This window comes from Haliotis cracherodii, unplaced genomic scaffold (genome assembly GCF_022045235.1).
Source record: "Haliotis cracherodii isolate W230 unplaced genomic scaffold, xgHalCrac1.p SCAF_5, whole genome shotgun sequence".
NCBI classification, from domain to species: domain Eukaryota; kingdom Metazoa; phylum Mollusca; class Gastropoda; order Lepetellida; family Haliotidae; genus Haliotis; species Haliotis cracherodii.
In genome coordinates, this window is record NW_027266308.1 from 57,583,640 (window position 1) to 57,610,496 (window position 26,857).

At 43.2% G+C, this 26,857-nt stretch overlaps 2 protein-coding genes across 2 annotated transcripts; both read right to left on the reverse strand.

The window, feature by feature from the left end:
* Nucleotides 1-1,740: 1,740 nt before the first annotated feature.
* On the reverse strand, nt 1,741-26,029 carry LOC139441925 (BTB/POZ domain-containing protein 9-like). Its single transcript, XM_071222671.1, has 11 exons — nt 25,992-26,029; nt 24,725-24,968; nt 23,488-23,623; nt 22,192-22,422; nt 20,619-20,883; nt 20,016-20,235; nt 19,585-19,704; nt 11,936-12,045; nt 10,919-11,108; nt 9,613-9,720; nt 1,741-9,322 (listed from the first exon to the last, which is right to left on the reverse strand). The coding sequence occupies exons 2-11, from the start codon at nt 24,907-24,909 to the stop codon at nt 8,932-8,934; spliced, it is 1,956 nt and encodes a 651-aa protein (XP_071078772.1). The 5' UTR covers nt 24,910-24,968; nt 25,992-26,029; the 3' UTR covers nt 1,741-8,931.
* Nucleotides 15,961-16,933, reverse strand: LOC139441926 (uncharacterized). The gene has a single exon (XM_071222672.1). The coding sequence runs from the start codon at nt 16,931-16,933 to the stop codon at nt 16,019-16,021; it is 915 nt and encodes a 304-aa protein (XP_071078773.1). The 3' UTR covers nt 15,961-16,018.
* Nucleotides 26,030-26,857: the final 828 nt, after the last annotated feature.

The following is a 26,857-nucleotide window of genomic DNA, read 5'->3' on the forward strand; positions in this document are numbered from 1 at the left end:
ATCTTTTTAGCAGCCTAAGAAATTCAGGTCTTTTAGGACTAGCACTAGTCCTCTCTGGACTAGCGGAAACTTATTTTCTCTAGTCCTCAGAATGTGTAGCTCGTGCTGCTTGAACCAGACAAAAATGTTTAATATGTTTACATTTTCTGTCACTTGTATTCAGTTTATTGCAAACTTGAAGCATTGAGAACTGGTTCAGAATTGTAGTCCTAGTTTATGAGGACCACCATCACTGGATTTTTACTTGTCCTCAACACAATTTAGTTGTCTTAGGCTAGCGGACTAGCTGGAATTTCGAATGCTGCATGGATTATTTTGTTATATACTTTCTGTACCGTCCAGATCTACCCTGTGGTATTATTGTTAGATATGTGATTTTATACACATCTACGTACTTTATTTATGTATATACCCCTTATTAAAATAGCTATACATTCATTGGCCATTAATGTTTCAATAGTCTCAGGACAATCTTCCAGGACCAAGCGGGTTGACCCCTGCATCCATACAACCTGTACCATAGAAAATCTTGTCTGTCAATCTAAGTGATATCAGTCACAACTGAAATAGGAAGAAGTAAAATCTCAATAGGAATGGCCATATGGGGTTACCTATTTAAGCATGTACAGCACCTTGGCTTAAAGACCGGGTGAATAAACATAGACTCATGGAGTGTTGTGACTTTGCGGTTCTTCCTCAGCAGTTAAAAGGTATAAGGAATGGATGAGTTGGATTTAACTCCACATCCAGTAGTATTTCATTTATATTTGTCTGCTTAATGTGGGAGGAAAGCCAAAAGAGATGCAGGTCCTGGAAACCCACAACCATGTTGTTGTTGGTGGTTTGTTGTTTAACGCCGCACTCAGCAATATTCCAGCTGTATGACGGCAGTCTGTAAAGTATCTATCTGGACCAGACAATCCAGTGACTGACAACATGAGCATCGATCCACACAATTGGGATCAATCACATGCATCAACCAAGTCAGCGAGCCTGACCACCCAATCCCATTAGTCGCCTCTTACGACAAGCATAGTCGCCTTTTACGGCTAGCATGGGTTGCTGAAGACCTGTTCTACCCCGAATCTTCAGGGGCCCCCACAACCATGACCCACTTAGTAACCAAGGCTAATCTGGGATAAAAACCTTGATAAATGTTCCTTGCAGTTGTGTGTTTGTGGTTGAAATCCACACTGTCACACTATTCAAGCTATATGACAGCAGCCTGTAAAGTATCAAGCCTGGATAACACAAACCAGTGATTGACATTATGAGCAGCGTCCAAAATCATCAGGATATCATGAAGAGCCATCAACCAAGTTGACATACCGACCTGTCCAATGTGTTCACTTCTAATGACAACCAATGAAGTAGGCAGGACCTGACCTGGGTTCCCACAGGTTTGTTATATTGAACATCAACAAATGAATTACAGTGAAAACTTGTTCCTTCAAAATTCATTAACATGCATAAAACAAACAAAATAACAAATGAGTCATGATTTGTTTGTTTGTTTGTTTGTTTGTTGTTTAATACCGCACTCAGCAATATTCCAGCTATATGACGGCTGTCTGTAAATAATCCAGTCTGGACCATACAATCCAGTGATTGACATCATGAGCATCTATTCACGTAATTGTGATACGATGACATGCATCACCCAATCCAGCAAGCCTGACCACCCGATCCCGTTAGTCGCCTCTTACGACAAGCATGGGTTCCTGAAGACATATTCTACGCCGGACCTTCACAGGTCAAATGAGTTATGAAAGAAATACAGAAACTGTGAACTGATTGAAGATAGTTTACTGTCCACTCTCACACTCCACTCTGAACTATATACAATCCACACACAGTGCACAGCTACTATGTCGGTACTCCAGATGGTTAGGATCAACACAATAGACAAACCTACATAACAAGATATCAACCGGCTAGCCAGACACAGACCACAGCAATTAATTGCAGACAGCATGGATTATTGCTTTTATGTACAAAAACAAAAAATAACATTCTGTCTACAACAATGGAAATTAACACAAGGACCCATCACAAGTGGATTTAACAAAGGGCAAATGAAATAAAGTAAGCCACTAGCACCGTTTGCTAACAGTTTCATAAATTATTGATTAATCAATTTTGAGCAAAATACTTCATCAAATACAGCAAATAGAAAGTCATAGATGTTGTCACAGTTTCACCCTAAAGTAAAGGCTAGTACAAGTTCTTTACAAGGAGTCCCCATGATTTGTGATGGCGTAGTGTTAATTCCCACTGCTTGACTGCAAGGCCTGGCCCTGAATATCATCATCACCTCCAACACAGTGGCAGCACTATTCAGCATGACAATAAACAAGTAACTGACAGAGACACCATAGACAAACAATCTCATGATGCCGTAAGGATTTTATGTGACATGTTCAAATGAAAAATCTGATACTGATACTGGAGCTAGTCTCATTAAACACCTTCACAGGTTCAGAAGGTACAAACAAGGTTGATTAATAAAAACGTGAGGGAGTTAGTCATTCTTTTCCTTCCTGCAGTTGTGTTAAGACTGGAGATACTGAAATACAGGATCACAATGGGATAGTGCTTAGAGGGCTTTACCTCTACCCACTGATTCCATTTTCACCGATTCCATAGACACTCAATGTTAGAAATGGTAAGAAATAGCATGCAGCATGATACCATACCTAGGTTCTGGTGATTGCAAGCGCTTGGGACATAATTCAAGACATAATACCATATCACCAATTTAGATCCATGATCCAGGTCTAGTAAGATAATACACAGATCAGTACATACATTCTTAAAAGAATTAAGTCACACTTCTTAAAAACATTTAGTCAAATAATGTATAAAAAATTCTCAATAATTGAAAGGTATATCCTAAAAGCATTTATGTGATTTAATGTTAAAATTAATAGACGCAAGAAAACATGATCAAAATTGTTACAAACAAAATGGCCGTGTTCTCTGAGATCACATGACAAGTTGACCCAAATATTCATGACCAGAAAAACACCTCTAGTCGTGAAAAATATTGACAGGCTTCTCTAGAATCCATCTGACACTTGTGCTAAGTATCAAACTCCTATACAGAATATTGAATAAAACAAAGACTCTTGAAATCAGTCATGAATACACATAACCCTGGTGTTGGTATCTCCTGACCCTATTACTGTCCAGTCATTTGCCAGAAGTAATACTCAACCCTATGGAGAATGTCACTGTATTCAATGAGTAGAATTTATGACGCTTTCTGCACTATTCCAGTGAGTGAGGTTTTACACCGCTTTTAGCAATATTCCAGCAATTCCAGCGGGGGACACCACAAATGGGCTTCACACATTGTACCCATGTCGGGAATCGAACCCGGGTCTTCGACGTGACGAGTGAACGCCTTAACCACTAGGCTAACTGACCGCCCGCACTATTCCAGCCATATCACAGCATGGAGACAACAGAAATATTTTGCACCCACATGGGAAATCAAATCCACATCTTCAGCGCAACATACCAACATTTAACCAATAGGTTACCCCACCACCCCTATATATTTAGTAGGTATACCCAGTTAGTAAAATAGCCTTGGTCTGTCTGGTTGAACTTGGATATGTGGATAAGCTAGCTAAACAGGCCATAAGAATTTTGACAAGTTATCACATCTAGCTGTTGCTATTATGAAGCTCTTGTTTCACACTGTATATAACCCCATCAGTGTGGGGACCCATCCCTCAAACTTGACCAGGATAAGCCAGATATCAAAATGACCACCCCAATATCACAAGGAAATATCACTCAATGTAAACATGGTAAAGAAGTTGGCTGGCTAAGGTGCTTACACTTAACAGATCAGGCTAATTCAGTATGTCCTTGTTTTACAATGAGTCTGTCATTGGAAATAACATATCAACAAATATCTGATCATGTTGACTGATCTCTTTGCTACCCCTTGAAGACAAATAGCAACAACAATATACTGAATTGTTAGTCATCAACTTAACAGAGAATGAGTGTCATCTTATTTCCCTCTAGGATCTTTGCTTTAAAGGCAAGAATCGGTAAACAAGAATTAGAACTGGTCTCAGTACCACTGACAAATGTTTCCACTCATAGTTTGTTTTCAAAGATGGGGATGAATGTTGATCAAACGCGATCAGGAAGAACAAAGAGTTCAAGCACTTTTGTGTATAAGTCACCTACAACCTACAGGCCGACACCCACAGGATAAGAATACCATATTATGAAGCAAATCACAGCAATCTCCTCAAAACAGATCTTTTACTCTGATTTGATACCTCTCTTCGGAGAGAGGTATCAAATCAGAGCAACAAATCAGATTTAAATATGATTGTAAATCACAGGGAAACACAACACTACTGCATGGTTCTGCCTTAGTATCTATAGAAGATCATATTGTCATCATCTGATATGTACAAAGTCAATGAATACATAGTATAAAATATGTAAAACTACAAACTGAACAACATCAGTATCACATAGCATATCCCAGTATAGCAAGTCTTGGACAGCTGGTCACTGTCTGCGATAGAAGTAATGGCCAACATTTGCATACAAATTGATGTATAAAAACCTTCTGAATTAGCCTAACAACAAAGTAAGGGATTGGGCCCCGTTCCTCAAAGCGATCTTAGCACTAAGGTGATCGTAAATTCCATACTTTCTCATAGGGTTACGATCATCGTAGCGCTAAGATCGCTTTTAGGAATGGGGCTCTGGTCATTTATCATGGAGAAGGTAGGGGAGTCAGTGAGATTAAGGAGGTTTCGGGATCATGAAAAAATGACACAGCCAAAGCGGGGGAGGGGGGTCGCCAAAATTTATCTGGGGTGCATGAAAAAATGACATAGTTCTATTTTTTCAAATATTTTTTTTTTTATAAATTTGAACATTATTTAGGGACTGGTCATTGATTATAGGGATGGGGGGAGGGGGCATGAACAAAAATGTCAAACATGTTTTGGGGGTCATGAAAAAATATTACCTAAAACGGGCGACCAGCAAGATATGATAGTCCTCTGACTAGTATCACCCACTACTACCCCACACCACACCACCACACCACCGCAAAAAATGACCTGTCTCAATACCATGTGGTTTATCAGCAGCTGAGCAGAGACCTGTGAGAATTATTATCATAAGAGTTTGTGATGACAGAGGAGCAAGCAACTACACTGACACACAAAAAAATGTCATCAACTTTAACTCAAAATCAGAAAAGATGTGGTTTTGTACTCAAGTCAATCGCCAAACAAATCGAATGAGATTCAAACCCAAAGGCGACATTGGTATGTTTGATTATCTCATGCCTAAATACCCAGAATAACCTGATTTGAAAAAAAAATCAAATGCGAGTTTTCAGAGTGTGATTTCTTACATTATTGCAAAATTGTTTACTCTTCCGCTTGATAGAGCTGCAAATATCAGTAAAACTGCTGTTGTGGTGTTAAGTAATAATCACTTAGTCAATAATCACTCTCACTCACAGGTCCCTGGACATAGATGACAAAAGCTTGTCATGACAACTGTTCAATTGATACACATTATTATTAACACCTCTCCATCAATGTTAAAAATATTTTGTTCATCAATCTGCTAAATATACATGCATGATACAAGCTGGCATAACCTAGCTATGGTTTCTAGCATAAAAACAAGTAAACGGCAGTCATGCACTCATTTGGTTCATTTGTATGGGGCTAACATAACATTTCCTTATGTCCATCAAGAATTGAGCAGTTTACAGGTTTCATTTGGTGCAATGATTGGAGTGTTTTGTAGATGTTTCATAATTCTGTGTTTAATTTGAATGTGCCTTGATAATATTTAGAGCTCTTGATACAATGCAATCCCAGCACTATACGATTATTATGAACTCGGTTATTTCTAACCCTATGGGTAATAAAAAACAATACTTCAAAAATATATAAAAAACTAGTGCTATAAAATCTGAAATCTATGAGCCATGCATGTAAGCAAACCTTATTATTTTCATGCTCCAACTTGCCCCATTATAACACAAGCTGCACCTGAACTTCACAGCACCACCTGCCCCTTCATAACACAAGCTGCACCTGAACTTCACAGCACCACTTGCCCCATTATAACACAAGCTGTACCTGAACCTTACTGCACCACTTGCCCCATTATAACACAAGCTGTACCTGAACTTCACAGCCCCACTTGCCCCATTATAACACAAGCAGTACCTGAACCTCACGGCACCATTTGCCCCATTATAACACAAGCTGTACCTGAACCTCACGGCACCACTTGCCCCATTATAACGCAAGCTGTACCTGAACTTCACAGCACCACTTGCCCCATTATAACGCAAGCTGTACCTGAACCTCACAGCACCACTTGCCCCATTATAACGCAAGCTGTACCTGAACTTCACAGCACCACTTGCCCCATTATAACGCAAGCTGTACCTGAACTTCACAGCACCACTTGCCCCATTATAACACAAGCTGCACCTCACGGCACCGCTGCCCCACTTCACAATCTGTCCCTGAATGAGTACTCAGGGCACCACTGCCCTGCTTTAACACAATCTGCCCCTGAAGCTCACAGCACATCTTGCCCTGCTATAACACAAGCTGCCCCTGAACCTCATGACACCACTGCCCCCAATAACACAATCTGCCCCTGAAGCTCACAGCACATCTTGCCCCGTTATAACACAAGCTGCCCCTGAACCTCATGGCACCACTGCCCCCAATAACACAATCTGCCCCTGAAGCTCACAGCACATCTTGCCCTGCTATAACACAAGGATCACATGCCCTTAAACTTCAGAGAATACATAAATAACACACCTGATTCAACAACATTTGTTGCTGAAGCTGGTATTATCACCTTGGGTTGGTTAGTTAAAGCTCATCTGATACCAACATCTATCTACAGGCAACATGTCCTGCACTACAAACATCATACAATCAATACTGGCTTATCTACAGCTCACATAGTATGGCATGGCACAACGAATCTTTATGACTGAAATGAGAGAAATAAATAGTGTTTTGACATCATGTAAACCACAGGGACTATATACAAGAAACTAGTAACAATTAATACACTTCAAAAACAAATAAAACACATAACCTCAGACCACTTAAATATACACCTTCACACAGCGAATACATTATGTGACATTTAAGTCAATAGGATAAAAAATTTGGCTGTGCTTTGCTATATTGTATATGAGTACGGATATTGCAAATATCAAAGAAGGGTGCATAATACTTCAATTAATGGACCTCTAATCTAGAGATTTAAGAAAGGATCGTGGCAGTATTCAATACAATATATTATTAGGAACTTGTAGTCATGCTTTCAAAATCTGCACCACTGGGAACTCACCCTCGTCTTCTACAGGATCACTGCAGGGAACACCACAATTTGAAGTTTTTCAACTTAAGTAAGCCCAGAAACTCATTTACCTTGCATCAATTTAACATGGTGTACCTGAAGTACATGCCCTTCAACTTCACAGTGCACATGGTTTTGGAACAAGGGGCATAACTCTGTTGTGCCATACCAAGGTATAAAAAAATGTAGTTTGACAAGCAGTGTCGCCACCCCTGCAAGGTCAGAGTTAAGTAAAGATTCATTTCACAGAATGGCTGATTTGTTTAGTGCCATACCTTCAAGGCAGGCAACAATGTAATGGATGACTGGCTGCAGTGTTTCAAATGACAACAGAAACTGTATGAATGTTATTCGTAATCAGCATGACCTAACATATCACAGTGTCCATCACTCACAATGCGTGGACCCCAGTCCCATCAGACGATCCTTGTGACAAAACATTAGAAGCATGGCACAAACATAAAAATATGCATCGGTGGTTGTGAGCATAGAACACACTTCTTCATACAATAGACTCTTCTTATACCAGCCTAACTGAATTCTAACACCTTCCATAAACCAACCTCCATGTTATCCAACACTCTTCTCCAACAAGCCTCCTGTCATCTGAAGCTACTTTAAAATCATATTTGAAAATCATTTGGATCCATCCATGATTCAGCAATATCACGAAAAGAAATCTGTTTATCTTGGCATGAAGCTCTCTCAACAACTACCTTCCCCACGAGAGGCTGGTTTCATGTGAGTCCTCTTTATCTTCTACAATCCACAATGCTGGGAGAAATCTTCCTTTTCTTCGCAATCAGTCTGGGAAGTTTTCTTCACCACTCACTTGGCACTCTCATATCACAGTCTCTCCCTACACAGCAATCACTGATACAACAGGTGTTACCTCACTGACTGACAACTATATATACAAAGCTCTGCAACTATGTAAGACATGTCAGTGACAGTTTGTTATAACACACTACAGCCAATATGATTGTCACAACCTACAAAATGGTTGATAACTGATAATAACTGATATATATAATATATTTTTAATAATGGTGTATTTGTTCTATGTATTCTTATCCAACACAAAAGCACCATTCATTGCCCTCCTTTCCACCTCATTTCCTTCCCTCCCCACCTCCCCCACAGCCCTCACCCCCAAAACCCGTTCACTCCTAGTCCACTGAATCTGTCCCCTTTACAGTCAGCAAGCCTAACCTCCCCACCAAAACAAACCATACACCCAGCACCTCACCCGTGTCCTCCCCTAGTCATTGAATCCCATCCCCAGTACACTCATTCTGTCAGCAAGGTTATCCTGCTCTCCCCCCAAAAAACCCATCCCACCTGTGTTCATGCCTCATCATTGAATCTGCCCCCCTCCTCCCTGTCACCCTTACAGATCCCCCCCCAAACACCTAACACCACCCACCTTAACCGTGTTCATCTCTCGTCATTGAATCTGCCTTTCTCCTCCCTGTCACCCTTACAGCCAGCAAGATTATCCCCACCCCTCCCATACCCTCCCACCTACAGTCAGTGCTCCACATCCATCCGATCAGCTTCGGGTGCATCTTGCTGTGAGTAGTCTGGTCCTGCGTAAATGTCAAGAACAGGGTGCTGTGGACTGCGGCGAGGGCTCCTCTGGGATCTGTTTGGGCTGATGCCCTGCCCCCCCTCCGCTCCCTGGAGCCGCTGGGGGCTGGGCTGACTGGAGGGAGCATTAGACACACTGGGGCTCGGGGGGCTGTTCGGGGGACCCACAGTGAGCGAGACATTGGCTACAGAGTTGCTGAGAGAGCTGAGAGAAGTATCGGCTGGACATTCAAAGTGCACACAGTGGAACACTTCATTTGCGGTGTTGTGAGTGCCAACAATCCTGACAAAGGCAATTGGTTCAGGTTCAAAGGTGATGGTCTGCCAGGATCTGAAGTGAAAGGGAAAACATGATACTGTGGCATGAGAAAGTCTGAGTGTTGAAAGTTCAACAGCAACTGTGTGTTGAGAACTATCGGAATATAATCTGTACACTTGAAATCTCATCACCTACATTTCAACTTTCCTTTCAATATATTTTTTAAGTAGTCAAAAATAAATTTCAAGGGCACTTAGAATGAATGTGACACATTCAGATAACAGTCAATTTAAGTTTAAGCTCAAGTTAGTCTGTTACTTCCAACTGGAGCAAGTATGCCCACATGTCGACCTGGAACGTACTTGCATGCTTCTCTCCGTTTGTCAGACACCATGTGCCACTTCTGCTGGTCTGTAGACACTTCCACGTAGTAGCTGTAGCTGCGGTCGTCACAGTCCCACAGCAGCAGCCTGACACACAACACACGTCTTACAAGCAGAGTAGGGGATTACATTTCAACGTTCTTCGTTTGAAAAAGCAATCAATGATCAATTAAAGATCAACCTTGCCAATGTGAATAGAACAATCATACAGTTAGGGCATACTTTTCAGTATCCTTCATGTAAATAACAATAAACTAAACAGCAAATCTCTCACAGCATTACCTTTCTGTACTCAACACAAACACATGTACTGAGAATCACTGCAACAGCAGTAGGCTTTTTGTTTTACAGCAGCCTGTAACAATCAAGTCTGGGCCAGACAAACCAATGGTTGACAGCATGAACAACTTCTACAACATCAGGTTACATCACACAATCAGCAGTGACAAGGCCTGACCACCCAATCGCCATGGTGGTCGACTTCTGAGAATTATGTTCCCCATAGATATCCTCTCGGGGTAGCAGTAGTAGAACCAGAATTTTATAAAGGGGGTGCACATAATACCTAAGTCATGAAGTGACTTGTCCAAGGACCCAGTTAACATGACTGGTTTGTTAAATCTTTATTAGAAATTATGACTTTTTCAATACAATTATGTGTTTCATCTTATATTATTGAATATCTGCAAGTACCGGTACAGTCATGCAGTCCAACTTTGTGGTGTGTCGTTACCTTTCACTTCCTGGTTCAGCTTATCTACGGGTCATATCATGTTCTTTCATATTTCACTGGTCAAGTTAATACCTCAGCTTATCTACAGAGTAAGGTGCCTGTAAAAGGAGTGGCATCCCTGTACCCTTGATCCACCAGCGGTTAATACCGTATTCGACGTAATAAGCGCCCAGGGCGCTCTCAAAATTAGAAATAGGGGGCTCTTATTGGAATATCATTTGGTGAAAAAAACAGAGTTGAAAGTTCGTAAATTTCATGGTTTATGCTGACAGCCTGAAAGGTTTATATACGACATATATATTTTTCCAGGATTTAATTTCCCATAATTAAGGGTGCATATAACACACGAGTGCGTATTATACACAAATAAATAAGTCTTGTGTACATTGATCGGAAGGGGTGCCAATTGAGATGGTTCACTAGCCAATATATTAGCAAATATCGCTGTGGGCGCTTATTAGAGCAGGGCGCTTTTTACGTCGACTATGGTACATCAGTGTGTAAACCTTCCAACTGCCCGGTGACAGCAGGGGTTCAGCTTTGTTAGCTCACCTCATAGACTGGATGATGTATGGCTGAGCAAGCTGTACGACGATGGCGCCGCTCCCCAGTTGGTGACAGGTGTAGCCCGAGTCCCAGTCATAGTGCCGGGTGTCGCCATTGATCAGTGCATTACGACTCCGACTCACTCCCTCGATCACACACGCACTGTGCTTTATGGTGGCCACATTCTCAGAGGGAACTGAAACAGCACAAACACACACACATGGACAACTAGAGTCAGTAAGACATACATAATCACTCAATTTGTCAAAGACCACCATTTACAATAATTGGTGAGTTGGGTTTAACGCTGCTTTTAAGAGTATTCCAGTTATATCATGGCGTATCAGCATAATGTGGGAGGAAAGCCCGAAGTGATGCAGGTCTCAGACGTTTCCAACTTCCGTGAAACCCATGAGCACGGGTATGGGGCTGACAAACCTAGAAAGATAATCGGGGCGAACCGGGATTCGAACCCACAATCATAGGTTTCTGGCGTGTCCAAGGGACGCAACTCTGCACTGGGAATCGCAGCGCCTTAGACGACTGGGCCACTCATGCCCCCCATTTGCAATAAATGTTTTGAGGTATCTTCACACAAGCAAGAAAGATTTCTCCCTATGTAAGATGTGTATCGAGGGCCAGTAGACATTCCATACTGTTCAAAGTGACGTTAGACCCTACTCACTCACTCACTCACTCACTTATTACATTTATCTACACTGTTAGCACTAACCCTATGTTTTTCTGACACAATCAGACATTTACATTTTCAGGGATAATATTTCCTCAACAGAGTGAAACATGAACAATCTGCAAAAGTCTTATCATGGCCAACAACAAAAATTTTGGTCAAATTGGCAGTGAAATTGAAACAAGATTCAAATTTAGTTGTATTTTTAATTTTCAGTTTGGCAACACTTCTTAAGACTTATCTTCATTTTGTTCAGCGATATCGATGTATTCAGCCAACCAATGAAATGTCATAATGATGCAATGATGCATAGGCCGCATGCGCCAACTTACCCACAAGTCCTCCGCTGAGTTGGAAGGGCTTGCTGGTGTACAGACACTCAAAAGACACTATATGAAAGACACGGTTTACTGTATTGTGGGTCCCAACAATGCGGAGGTACCTGAAGGAAACAACACAGTCAAGTTTGATAACCATCATATCCATCGATACAAAAAGTAGTGTTAAGAAAATTGTAGAATTTTCCTATTCGGAATATTCTATAAGTAATACGTTACCACTGTTATACCGAGGCTGTTGTCTCCCACAACTGCTGCTATAGCGAAATCTACCACAGAGATCTCAATTACCTCATGCAGCACGTGCGTAGCCACCTAGCTGCCATGTGACACCCTTCACTCTTGTCTCCTGCGAGAGCAAGTGCTCGGGGGACGGACGGGCGGGCAGCAGCCCAGTGGTAACGTATTACTTATAGAATATTCCGAATAGGAAAATTCTACAAATTACATTAAGTAATACGTTACCACTGTTATACCGAGGCTGACTACCACAGTAGGCGGTGGGGAGCACCTACAACCCGAATCCTGACTGCTAGCGTTCCTTCCGACCAGCGGAAGTAAACACCAAGGCGGAAGCACTCGATGCGCATGCACCTAGCTAGGCGTTACCCTATAGGAATACCAAAGCACTGTCAAGCGCATACCGTAAGGCTCAATCGTCATTGCCAAAACGATTGGTGACTCCAAACGGCCCCACTGGATAGGTATTTCATCGCCGCAGCGGATGAGAACACTGTATCCGCGTGAGCTAAATCTTAGATCAGGTTAAACAGTCGAAAAGAGGGAAATTAATTTCCTTCAGACCGTATATCCCAGAGCAAGCCTACTTAAAGTATGAATTAGGCGCGTGACCTAATTCCAGTATTCGTAAGCATGTATCGCAAGGTTGGAATACACGACAGACAATTAAATGCATAATTGTCAAAATACAAATAAGGACAAAACACACAAAAAGCCGCCTCACCTGTGGTGTGAGTGCGCTGGTTTGCAGGACCCCCACTCGTGTACCCACGGCGTGGGAACATTGGAGACGACCCAGATTGACCACCGTGCAAGGACTGACGACTGCGGAGTTTGGAATTGCGCTGGACACCCCCCCTAGATGACCGCTTGTGCCGCGATCAGCGGCCCAAGACGGTGCACCCCCTCCACGTTTTCATCAGAAACCTTTCTGAGGTAATGATTGGCAAAAACCGAGTCAGAACGCCAGTAACAAACTCGTAATATTCTGTGAACAGAGATATTCGAGTGTAGGGCAAATGTTGCCGCTAGCGCCCTGATCTCGTGCGGGTTTGACCCCGCTACCGGTAACCCCCGAGACCGGTAGGCCAGATTGATGACAGAACGAAGCCACAACACAATCGAGTTGCGAGTTATGTCAACCGTGCGATTAGGGTTACACGATATGAACAGACGGTCACGCCCTTGTCTACGTTCATTCGTTCATTCGAAGCCTTAAGATAATACTTAAGGGCCCTAACCGGACACAGTGCTCTGTCCTCAGTATCAGCAGGATGTAAGATTTCTTTGAGGGATCTTACAGTGAATTCTCTCTCCGTTTGCCCGACTCTCTGATTCTTGGCGACGAAGCCCATGAGCAGGCCCAGGCGGACCGCTCCTTCGTCACCCCTATCGAATCGTACCTTGGCGACATCGAGTGCATGAATTTCGGATACACGTGCCGCCGTGGCAAAGGAGAGGACAAATGCTGTTTTCCAAGTCACATGCCGGAGCTTCCGTAAGTGATTGCAACACTAGGGAAAGATCCCAGGCCGGTGCCCGAAGGCGGCCCTTCTTAAGATCGTGCTGTTTGAAACCCTTGATAATACCCCATATCACCGGCTCTTTGGAGAGACTGGTACCCATAGCAACGTCCCATACCGTAGCAACGGACAAGACATAGTTGGCAATGGAACCCCCGGAGAGTTTCCGGGTCTCTCGCAAGTGAGACATGAAACGAGCAATATCCTGCACAGATACCTTATCTGGCGAATGAATGTGATGTTTACAACACCACTTCGTGAAAATAACCCAACGTGCATTATACACCTTCTGGGTAGAATCACGATGCATACTAACGTATGCCCGAGACGCCCGGCGAGAAAAACCTTTACTCCTCAGACGCTCGGTGACAACATCTACGCGTGCAGATTGAACTGCCCTGCGTTTGGATGAAGCTGACGGGTGTGAGGGTGGATCAAGAGATCCGGTCTCACAGGCAGTGGGAGTGGCGACTGCGTGACCTGGGTCAGCAAGTCGGGGTACCACGATCTGTTCGGCCACATGGGCGCGATCAGTAACATTCGACAGCGAACTCCTCGAAGCCGGCTTAGAATGTGTGGTATCAACGCTGTCGGCGGGTAAGCATAAGCGTCCAAGCCCGTCCAGTCTAACGCGAGAGCATCGTGATTGATGGCCCTCGGGTCCGGGACTGGTGATACAAACAACGGGAGTTGATTGTTGAACCGTGTTGCGAACAGGTCGACCATCGGACGACCCAAACGTCCGCACAGCCACTGAAACACTACTGGGTTTAGCATCCACTCTGTGGGGCTCGGATCCTGAGGCCTCGATAGAGCATCGGCCAGTATGTTCCGCACACCTGGGATGTGACGGGCGCGTATCTGGCACTGGACACTGTCCACCAGAGCGTAAAACTCGAACGTGAGATCGAGTAGCGAGTGACTGTGGGTTCCCCCCAGTTTGTTCACATAGGACACTACCGTCGTGTTGTCGGTCGCCAGCATGAGCCGGGCGCGTATCTGGCACGGGACACTGTCCACCAGAGCGTAAAACTCGAACGTGAGATCGAGTAGCGAGTGACTGTGGGTTCCCCCCAGTTTGTTCACATAGGACACTACCGTCGTGTTGTCGGTCGCCAGCATGAGCCGCATAGAGACTCCTGATAAGACATTGTAAGGGAGCGTCCACCACTCCAGATGCGGTCGGAGCCGATCCGGGAGGGCGACGGTCGCACTGTTCACCTCCGTTGCTAACAACTGGATTAAAAACCGTTGCAGCGGGCGGAGTTGGAGACGACCCCGTTCGGTGCAGTCCTGGGCTGATACAAGTAGCCCTAACAGCTGTTCCCAAAAGTGAACAGTCTGTTGCACCGCTAAGACTTTGGCAATCATCGCCTGAATTTTGTGCCACCGGTCTGGGGGGACAAATAGGCGATGGGACACCATGTTGAACCGACCTCCGATGAACTGCAAGTTCTGAGAAGGGGTTAACTCGCTCTTGGGGAGATTGACAATCCACCCCAATTGCTCCAAGAGCCGACGCGCGAAAACGAGATGGCGTGACAGGGTGTCCGTCATTCGATTTGCTACTAGCGAGTCGTCCAGGTACGCGAAGTACCGGACACCCCTCCGGTGGAGGAACCCCACTATGGGGGTGGTTAACCGGGTGAACAGCCAGGGAGCAGATGAAAGACCGAATGGGAGTACAACCCACTCGTAGTGCCTGCCTTGAAAGACAAACCTGAGATACTTGTGATGATCCGAGTGAATCGGAACATGCAGATAAGCATCCTTCAGGTCGATCGAAGCTAGCCAGTCGGCCGGCATGATCAGTGCTTTCAGGTCCGTCAAGCTCAACATTCTGAACTTGGGCGGCTTGCGCAGGTAGAACTCGTTGAACGATTTCAAGTTGTGAATCATTCTGAGTTCGGCACTGTCCTTCTTGGGAACGAGAAATATCCTGGAGTAAAACCCCGGTGTTATTTCTGGTAGAGCTAACTCCCGAACTGCCCTCTTCTCCACCAACCTGCCGATGGCATCGGCGAGGAAGGGAAGATTGGTTTCCGAATAGAAACCTGCCGACGGGGCAACGGTGAGCGGCTGATTCGCTTTGAGATCGAGCCGATAGCCGTACCGAATCGTGTTGACCACCCACGGGTCGTCGAACACTTGTTCCCAATTCTCCCAGTAAGTCTGGAGTCTGGCTCCCACTGGGGAAAGAGAGGGGGGCCGGACGGGCTGCGGCAGGCGCAACTGTCCAGGGCCAAGTGACTCGGGTTCGCCTACGGGCCAACCGAAGTTGGCGCTGTCGGCATACGAACCCCTCCAATGAGAGTCACCTGGAGGGGCCCTTGCCGTCCTTAGACGACTTGGGCTTCCCCCAGTTCCCCTTCTTCCCGCGAAAGGGCTGCTGAGAACCCTTACCGGAGCCCTCAGAGCGGGGCTTCTTCCCGGAGGAAGAAGGACCCGACCCCTTAGGCCTGCCGGACGCAGCATCCTGGGGCGCGCTCCGCTTCGGAGCGGCACCCAGGCGCCTATGCAAGGACCCCACAAGATCCAGTGTGTGCCGAGAGGCCTCGGCAGCCACAGCGGCCTGTTGTTCCTTCAGAACCCCAGGGATCTTGTTATTAAACAGGGTCCGAGCAGACCAAGGCTGCGAAAGGAGCACCTCCTGATTGGCAGCGTCCAACCCTGAAGCAACCAGATACGACTGGCGCCGAAGAAAATGGCACGTCCCGGAAACAAAGGCCGAAGCCCCGGCAACGTACTCCAGGGAAGCATTCAAACCGAGCAAGCAGTTGTAAATGCGCTGGTCTCGGTCCGTAGGAGAACCTTCGACCAGACTGTCCGCTGCAGCCAGGTATGTGTCTCCGTGAGACATTGCCAGCATGGAGTGTCGAGCGAGGGTGTCCAGCTGTTGCAAGGTACCTTGTGGTACCGTGGCAACTGGTGGGGCACGGACCCCCAAACGCTCCACATGGGCTTCCGCAGAAGGACCAGCCTCGGGAAAGGCAAGGTCATGTACTGGAAAAGACCCTTTTCTCCACGACGGGGGAGGTAACGGGAGACCCCGACCGGAGGCAGCCGTGAAGGCCTTCTCCAAAGAAGGCTTAATCCCGCGCAGCAAGGTTGATGCCGGGAAAGCCTTGTCGGACGTCTCGTCGTATACCTCGGAGGAACCCATGGAACCGTGGATTCCCCGCGGTATCGGCAGGGGCTTTGGCATGTCCTCGAAGAGGTCATACACCATGGCCACGCGGTCCTTAACCGATAGCGGAAGCAACGGTTCGGGGGAAGGACCGGTAACCACGGCAGCCGCCGCCATACCGGTGGACCCCGCGTCAGAACCCGCAGCCACCGAAGAGGCCGGGGACGGTACAGCCAGCGGCCTATCTTGCGATAAGGCCGCCAGCTAGGAGTCCACAAGTTTCGACAACAATGCGGCGACGGAATCCCCAGACAGCCCGAGGGCCGCAAGGGGATCCGCCGCAGCCGAGGAGGTGGTACCCGCACGGGGACCCCGACCGGACGAACCGGCCACCACAGGGGTGGAGACGGACTGCACGTACAGCCGGTACCACACAAACTCCGCAGGCCCCAGACCTTCGCACAGGGTGCACCGGGTGTCCCCGCAAGGAACCCTGCACCGCGGGCAACAATCGTGTGGATCCCGGGACGACAAAAACTTTCTGCACACCGCGCAACTCCGAGGAGCAGGGGTAGAGGGGGTGGATACTGGGGACATATCCATGTCAGACATTGATTGTTTGCTATAAACAAAGAACAAAACATGGTTACAACGCACGCACCACAATGATTCACAAACGAGCATTTTCACAAGAAAATAAACGAGCAATGTGAACATATAACATACACATATAACTTTTATTAAAGAAATAAGTTATGTTAACCCCCAAAACATACAAGAACAGGGGAAACGTAAAACACAATGTGCATACGCGAACCCCGCAAGTATATAGAAAAAAGGGCGGGAAAAATTTTCCGTTTGGCGGGAAAATTATAACCAAGCGTAGCTACCGCAACGCCCAATAAAAGCACAGTTTATTAGAGAATAAACTATAATAAATATCACCAAATCTTCAAGGAACGCTTCAGCAGGAGAAAACACGTCTTGCTAAGCAGACGAAGGAGACAAGAGTGAAGGGTGTCACATGGCAGCTAGGTGGCTACGCACGTGCTGCATGAGGTAATTGAGATCTCTGTGGTAGATTTCGCTATAGCAGCAGTTGTGGGAGACAACAGCCTCGGTATAACAGTGGTAACGTATTACTTAATGTAATTGTCTTACTAAAAGCGATCACAATCATTAGAAACCAATAAATAAAGAATGTTACTCTGTGACATTGCTTATCGCATGAATACTCTGTGACATTGCTTATCGTATGAATACTGTGACATTGCTTATCGTATGAATACTGTGACATTGCTTATCGTATGAATACTGTGACATTGCTTATTGTATGAAAACTGTGACATTGCTTATCGAAAGAATACTGTGACATTGCTTATCGTATGAATACTGTGACATTGCTTATCGAAAGAATACTGTGACATTGCTTATCGTATGAATTCTGTGACATTGCTTATCATATGAATACTGTGACATTGCTTATCGTATGAATTCTGTGACATTGCTTGTCATATGAATACTGTGACATTGCTTATCGTATGAATACTGTGACATTGCTTATTGTATGAAAACTGTGACATTGCTTATCGAAAGAATACTGTGACATTGCTTATCGTATGAATACTGTGACATTGCTTATCATATGAATACTGTGACATTGCTTATCGTATGAATTCTGTGACATTGCTTATCGTATGAATTCTGTGACATTGCTTATTGTATGAATACTGTGACATTGCTTATTGTATGAAAACTGTGACATTGCTTATCATATGAAAACTGTGACATTGCTTATCATATGAAAACTGTGACATTGCTTATCATATGAATTCTGTGACATTGCTTATTGTATGAAAACTGTGACATTGCTTATCGTATGAATACTGTGACATTGCTTATCGTATGAATTCTGTGACATTGCTTATCGTATGAATACTGTGACATTGCTTATTGTATGAAAACTGTGACATTGCTTATCGAAAGAATACTGTGACATTGCTTATCGTATGAATACTGTGACATTGCTTATCGAAAGAATACTGTGACATTGCTTATCGTATGAATTCTGTGACATTGCTTATCATATGAATACTGTGACATTGCTTATCGTATGAATTCTGTGACATTGCTTGTCATATGAATACTGTGACATTGCTTATCGTATGAATACTGTGACATTGCTTATTGTATGAAAACTGTGACATTGCTTATCGAAAGAATACTGTGACATTGCTTATCGTATGAATACTGTGACATTGCTTATCATATGAATACTGTGACATTGCTTATCGTATGAATTCTGTGACATTGCTTATCGTATGAATTCTGTGACATTGCTTTTTGTATGAAAACTGTGACATTGCTTATCATATGAATACTGTGACATTGCTTATCGTATGAATTCTGTGACATTGCTTATCGTATGAATTCTGTGACATTGCTTATCGTATGAATTCTGTGACATTGCTTATTGTATGAAAACTGTGACATTGCTTATCATATGAAAACTGTGACATTGCTTATCGTATGAATACTGTGACATTGCTTATTGTATGAAAACTGTGACATTGCTTATCATATGAATACTGTGACATTGCATATTGTGACAATGTACGTGTACATGTATATGGAAACAATATGGACCTATTTTTAAAAAATTTTAAATTAAGAATGAAAACATTGAAAACACATTAACCACTTCTTAATGAGACAGACACCTTTGTTGACATAGAGCCCTGTAAGGCAAGTACCTGACAGCTCTGGATGGGAAGTGCATGATCTGCCAGGAACGACACAGGAAGCCGGTGTGATCAATGATTCTCTCGTAGTCCTTGTCATCCATCGACACCTCGATGTAGTAGGAGTACGACCTGCAACACACAACATGCTCTCAATCAGGTGAGACTTTATTGCGAAAACGGTTTACTTTTTTGCAAAGCTCAGCTTTCATCACTGATTTTAATGATCCATTCATATAATTTTCACCATTGCCTTTTACACCCAATGGAATCTGTTTCTGATAATCGGTTATTCTTGTTTTATACATACAGATACCAATATTACCAAAGACTCTGAAAAAAGGTTACCCATGTCAGCTTTGGCCACAGACTATTTCAAGCCACAGTTAGAAGCACACCAGGTTGATGCCACACAGTGTGAAGCTTGTGACACAGGCACTCACCTCATGTCCTTGTCCCACAGGAGCAGCTTGGCAGTGTTGAGGATGTAGGCCTGGCCCAGCTTGATGACCACGCCCTGGCCATTATTCTCATCTATGGGGTGGCGTGAGAAACCCCGGTCCAGGTCGTAGTTCTGACTGTCCCCATCCAACAAGGCTGCCTTCATCTCCCCCCGCAACACTTGACTCCCAAACCTAGTGGTCGCCACATTCTCCTCATGGACTGAAAAAGTTCAAATGTCGGTTACCATGGTAACTCTTTAAAACAATCCATCATACACAAAGCCAAAACCAAATCACTAAAACATTAAAACAATGAATGTGATTGCCCATACCCGAATAATACACCATGCAAGAATCTGCAGTGCAATCATTATCCACAAAATCATATCCAACTTCCAGATGCCACCCAAAATGCTAACTTCGGTTGAGTGAGTGAGTATGGTTTTACGCCCCTTTTAGCACTATTCCAGCAATATCATGGCAGGCTTCACACATTGTATCCATATGGGGAATCGAACCTGTGTCTTCGGCATGACAAGCAAATGCTTTAACCTCAAGACTACCCAACCACCACTAACTTTATTTGAGACCGACTGCACTTACTGAGACAGCCTCTGTACTTGAGTTCCATGTCCCTGGACTCCGTCTGTGTCTTGATGGCGTCCAGGATGGCATCCGCCGACACGAGACCAGTTGGCCGGACATCGTTGAGTAGTTCCTGCATGGTCATCAGAGAGAACCTGACAGAGTCCAGGATGGGGGTGGGATCCTGGCCCTGGTTCTGGTCCGCCCAGCTCTTGATGGCCTTGAAGATGTCTATCTCCGGAGCACAGAAGGAATCGGTGCAGATGAGCTGTTTTACTGACGACTGAAACAAACAATCAAACATGTCTTATGATCTGGACACGTGGGGATTCTGGGTAAGAATATATGTCCCCAGCAACCTATGCTTGTTGTAAGAGCCAACTTAATGGATCAGGTGGTCAGGCTCAGTGACTTGGTTGAACGCATATTATCCTATGCGAGTTGAGTGGATGGATGCTCATGATGTCAATCACTGAATTGTCTGGTCCTGACTTGATTTTTTACAAACCACTGTTATATAGCTGGAATATTGCTGAGTGCGGCACTTAACAGACAATCCAGTGATTGATATTATGAGCAACTATCCATGCCTTTGGGGTACACTGACATGCCATCAACCAAGTCACTAAGCCTGACCACCCAATCCATTAAGTTGCCTTTAACAACCAGCTGCTTAGGTTACTAGGGACTTTTTATCACAGGGAATCCAAATGGGATGCCAAAGAAGAAAGTTGATATAGGTGGGACAAAGGTATTTGAATTAAAGAATGAGAGAGTGAGTTGGCTTTAACGCCACTTTTAACATTATACCAGTTATATCACGGCGTGTCAGCTTAATGTGGGAGGAAAGCCCGAAGTGATGCAGGTCTCAGACGTTTACCATTTCGGTGAAACCCAGGAGCACGGGTATGGTGCTGACAAACCTAGAAACCACAATCATAAATTTCTGGCGTGCCCAAGGGACGCAACTCTGCACAGCGAATCGCGGCGCCTTAGACGACTGGGCCACCCATGCCCCCTCTGAATGAATTGTAGTAATCTAACAATTTCAACAAATGATCATGCAATTTTTTTGCAAGAACTAAACTAAAAATCTTTATCAATCTGAGTAAGGATAAAATGCCCTTGTAATGTTAAAACAACGGGGAAGTTGGGAAATTTAAACGAGGCCACAGGAATTTGTACTAGCTCCGGGCCAGGAGGCTAGTGTTAATTTCTACCAATGTATTGTTTAATATGCAAATGTTTATCCGCATTACAGTTTTAGAGTGAAGCATGTCAAGACCAAATTGATACGATTGAAACTCACTGGCCTGCATGGCTTGGTTATGGTGCCAAGGATCATAATCAAGGTGGATCTGAGATTCAAACCCAAGACCTTGCACCGCTAACAGGTCTAAGGGGCATAACTCTGCACATAATTAAGCAGTGCCTTGCACAAATACTGGACCAGCCATGCCCACATTATCTGGTGACTCAACACACATTAAGCAAGGCAATGACACATTCACAATGATCATTTTCCATTTCACCGGTTATCTCATCTTCATGTGGTGATATTTGCTGCAATAACACATCAGCAGATACATACCTGGGATAATGTTAGAAAGGGTTCACTGTGGAGAATATCAGATGCATTTCTATCGATATACTCCTTGCATACTTGACAGAGGGACGCTAGGTTGTACATGTTGGCCAAGTCATAGATGAAGCACACGTTGCGGCTGTTGAGAATCGCCTTTAAATAGTCCGAGATGGCACCTTCAAGCTCAACAAATCCAAACCGGTGTGCCAGGCCAAGAATATCTAACAAATTTTCCTCCTGGAAAGAAAGTGAGGAACATAATCAACAATGATCAAATGATTCACTTAGCAAACAAATGTGTTTCTCCACACTGAAGAAACTAAATCTGACAAGCATTTGTACTTTTAGAAGGGTAGTAAGTTCTCATGAAACTAAGTTAGTTTGTTTGTTGTCTAACACTGCACTCAGCAATATTCCAGCAATATGATATCATAAGCATCGATCCACACAATTGGGATACGATGACATGCATCAGCACGCCTGACCACCTGATCCCGTTAGTCGCCTGGGTAGCTGAAGACCAATTCTAACCAGGATCTCCAAAAGTTACTGACACAATATTAGCATTTGCCAAAAACACTGTCAGCTGAAACAAATTACCATGCTTACCAAACTGTGAATATATGTCCCTACATGTAGGAATTTATCTATGATTCTGAACTAAGTGACCTTGGCAGTAAAGTTTGGTAAATAACATTATTTTTTTCACAATTGTCATTTTTCTTCAAATATTTATTCCCCAAATTCAGAGGTACGTTAACAATAACATTACATTCAATGGAATAATGTAGGAGCAAGTATAACATCATCTTCCTCTTTATCAATGTTTATTGGTCCTGTTACCACTGAAATACATGTCACCATGATCAAGTCATCACTTTATCATATAACTTTGACAGCAGGAAGAGAGAAAATTGTCAGTTCAACTTTGGGAATATTGGCTGACATTTGCTACAGATTTGGGGCCGAATATTGTGTCCCTGAGCAAGACTAGAAAAATGCCAGATATGTAACATCTTGTTTTCCAGAAAATTCAGTTGTATGCAGTTCTACAGAATTTATGAACAAACAACTATATACTATAAGCAAATGACAAGGGGGGTAAGTATGGTCTATGAAACTTTAGGCGATATTCCCGCAATATCACGGCAGGGAATGCCAGAAATAGGCTTCATACATCATACCCATTTAGGGGATCTAACCCAGGTCTTTCTGCGTGACAAGCAAACACTTTGACCATTAGGCTACCACACCACACCTATATCTTATGACTCTCAGTAACAGCTTGTCCAGCTTCTGTACCTTGATTTCGATGAGATTCATGCGTCCTGTGTACATGTACTTGAGCAGTGCTGAAAAGGCTATGTTTGGTGTATCCTGCAGCTCTATCTCCGTCGTCCCTGGCTGCGACTCCTTCATCCCACCAAACAACAGTGCTCTGATCAAAATAAACATCCTTATTACCCATCAGGCAAAGAATAGGTCATTTCATTAAAAGGTCAAATACAATCTTTCAACATTCCCTATCACATTCATCCATCATGTTACTCATGTATGCATGGTATGTTTGCCCATGGAAAAGAATTCCAAACTGGAAACATCACATTATCAGTGAGTTTGCTGGAGACAATTGGCAAAAGGAAATTTTCATGGATTTATCAACATTTGACAAGACATTCTTCGATATAATGACAAAGAACCAGTCTAGAAAATAAACTGATCTGAAACTCAGCCATATATCTGACACAAGTGGTAAAAGTATCATCAACAAATAAGACTGTCAAACGAATCCACTTAAAACATATGGAATCAGAATTAACTTGATGTACATGGTGTATGCCAGTGTTAGAACTAAACTCAAAAGATTCAAAAGATAAAATGCCCTTGTAATGTTAAAACAATGGGAAAATTTTGAAATTTGTACTATCCCGCAGGAATTTGTACTAGCCCCGAGCTAGCGGGTTAGTGTTCATTTCTAACCCATTATCATGATTATGCTATGTAATCATAATAGTTCTCAAACTATTGACAAAATGTTCTTTAATAAATGATGTTGCAGACTGAGATGTAAGTATTAGTAAACTGCAACTATTCTTACTAGATGATGTACTTTTACTAGTCCCTCTGAGATGTTTCTCTGGTTAATGCCCAACATTTGACACAGCCACCAATCTGCTAGCGGAAGAATTGGCTGTTTAAGTACAACTGGACTTATTCCCCATGTTCACTGGGTGATGTTGAAATATACTACACAAAATAGTCATGGGTCATGAATATTTTGTGGGAAATTTTTATGAAAGTGTGTGATCACTCTTTACAACAAAATATCTTCCCAAACATCATGAACATATTCATGATCCCTAACTTTTTGGTTCAGAATACTTAAATTAGACCTCATGCTAAGTTATTCCAACCCATCATTCACAACTGCCAGCAAATGTCACATTCCTGGTCCCAACAATTTCCTGCTACAACTAGCATTACACCTACAAAAAGATAGCAAACCAACTGAAGACAACAGATTAGCTGCATGGCATACCTGAAGTATTCTGATCGAGCAGCCAGAATGACCTTGTGAGCATGGAAGCGCACACCTTCAACGAGCAGTGTAATGTCACTGTAGTCTTCATTTTCTACAAGTTCACCAAGGTTGTCAGACAGGTAGCCGACGTGGTCAACAATTCCTGCAGGAGTTGGTGAACGTAGATGACGATGGTCACACATTTTGATTTTCCTCTAATATGTCACACTGACCTTACATCATAGCATTGGTAGGAGTTGATCTGTGGGGAAAAAATGCCATTGTGAGTTTTAAAAGTTATACCACCTGGTTATACACCTGGCATTGCCTTATCGGCAGGGAAGGAAATTTGCACAAGCATGTTAGTCCGTACCACTCTTTTTAATGTTATCCTAAGAATGCTAAGGGCTAGAAGAATTTCAAACATTTTGGGGGGTACAGACATGATTGCTATATGTTATCAGTAAATGGGCAGGTAGACATTTTTGGTTAAGTTCCATCCCTGATTAGAGAGTATCCCTCCTATCTCTATTCACACCTGTATCAAAATACACTTATTCTAGCTCCCTTTTATTAATTTGTTTCCTCCTCTGCTTGACAGTGGACATACTTATCCAGCGTCTACTTTGCCTATGTACAAATGACACAAATCTATTTTCAAATTTAATACTAATTTCTATATGTTGAATTTTCATAGGTTTATATTCTCAGAAGCTCTGCGAGTGACGTTAAATGTTGATTCACACTATAGCTATATCACCAGATCTCTAAAACACTACAAGCCCTATACCACCCGACCCCTAGAACTCTTTCAGGACTGCAGACTGTATCTTCATAAGTTAATCATAACCACAATCAGTCTAAACATACACACATCTTCTTTGATAGATCTAGTGAAGAAAAAAATGGGGCTTCATTATTTGGCCTAATTTTATATTTGTTAATGTTGAACTGCTGGAAAAACATTTTAGCGCAACAAAACAATTAATACAAAAGATTTATTTGATAAGTCATTGAAAAATCAAGTGCGATAACAAGTACACTTTGTAATTACCTACACCAAGTACATAGTGTTACCTAAACTGTCCATTCAGCAACAGAAACATGCAAGTTGACAATCTCTTCCTAATTTCTCACGAGTGAAACTACCATATTTTTACAAACTGTAGTGTATCAACACGCATATCTACCACCCGGATGTCATGTTAAAGCGTATGCCAGTACAATCACCATGGGAACATTAATAGAGTTGTATGCAGTGATTATCGTGATGCTCTTCTCTTACCGAAAGCCGATCAAAACAACGGCCATGTTGCTTTTAGCCTTATCACATATGACGTAATTGCTACTTCGGAAGAAAGATAGTGCATCGGTGTGTACCCATATATTTAGCCCGTAAGCTCTCAATTAGTAATGAAAAACACGCGCTGATAATCGACATGCTTATGTGCCGTGCATACATTTAATACTGAATTAATCTCACACAATGTACATGAAAATGATATCACTCCGCAAGGGACCATTCATTACTTCACACGGCGGGATCCTTCGTTAATTCAAACAACATCTGACGAGTGGACACACTGCTCTGTTTACAAGGAAATGTGGTGCTAAGAAACACACGCACGCACGCACACCAAACAAAAACACCTTAAGACTTTACATTGTATTTTAACACAAGCAAATGTTTCTAAATCATAAGAAAGTCTTGGTTTATATGTGCTAACGAGAAACTCACTCATGTTGCATCTCAAGTACATATGTATATAGCATGTATTATTGATGTATATTGACGCAGGGATTGAGCAATTTTAAAAGAAACAAAAACTTGTATTCGCCATGTTTCCCCTATTAACACAGACCGAGGTAATTTATTTCATGGTCTCTGGTCTGATGCAGTATATCTGGGTATTATAAATAAAATTACCGGAGAAAAAGATAACGGTCCTCGGTTAAAATGTGTCCCCCGAACGACATGGACTTGTAGGATCTTGTAAACGATATGGCATACGTGAAACAGCAAGTGAATACCATTTATTCAAGGCATGCCCTATTTTGTACTATATTCAAAGTATATGCATGCGTGACCATGCTTAGCTAAATATAAGATGTCTGAAGTGAAAACCTCAAAGCGTTATGGTTAAAATATAA

Excerpts from the sequence above, each read along its gene's own strand:
- LOC139441926 (XM_071222672.1), bottom strand. The coding sequence starts at position 16,933 with ATGGTGTATGACCTCTTCGAGGACATGCCAAAGCCCCTGCCGATACCG.
- LOC139441925 (XM_071222671.1), bottom strand. The coding sequence starts at position 24,909 with ATGTGTGACCATCGTCATCTACGTTCACCAACTCCTGCAGGAATTGTT. Across the intron at positions 20,236-20,618 it reads CAAGTACAGAGGCTGTCTCA|TCCATGAGGAGAATGTGGCG; the intron begins GTAAGTGCAGTC and ends GAACTTTTTCAG. Across the intron at positions 19,705-20,015 it reads CTGTGGGACAAGGACATGAG|GTCGTACTCCTACTACATCG; the intron begins GTGAGTGCCTGT and ends TGTGTGTTGCAG.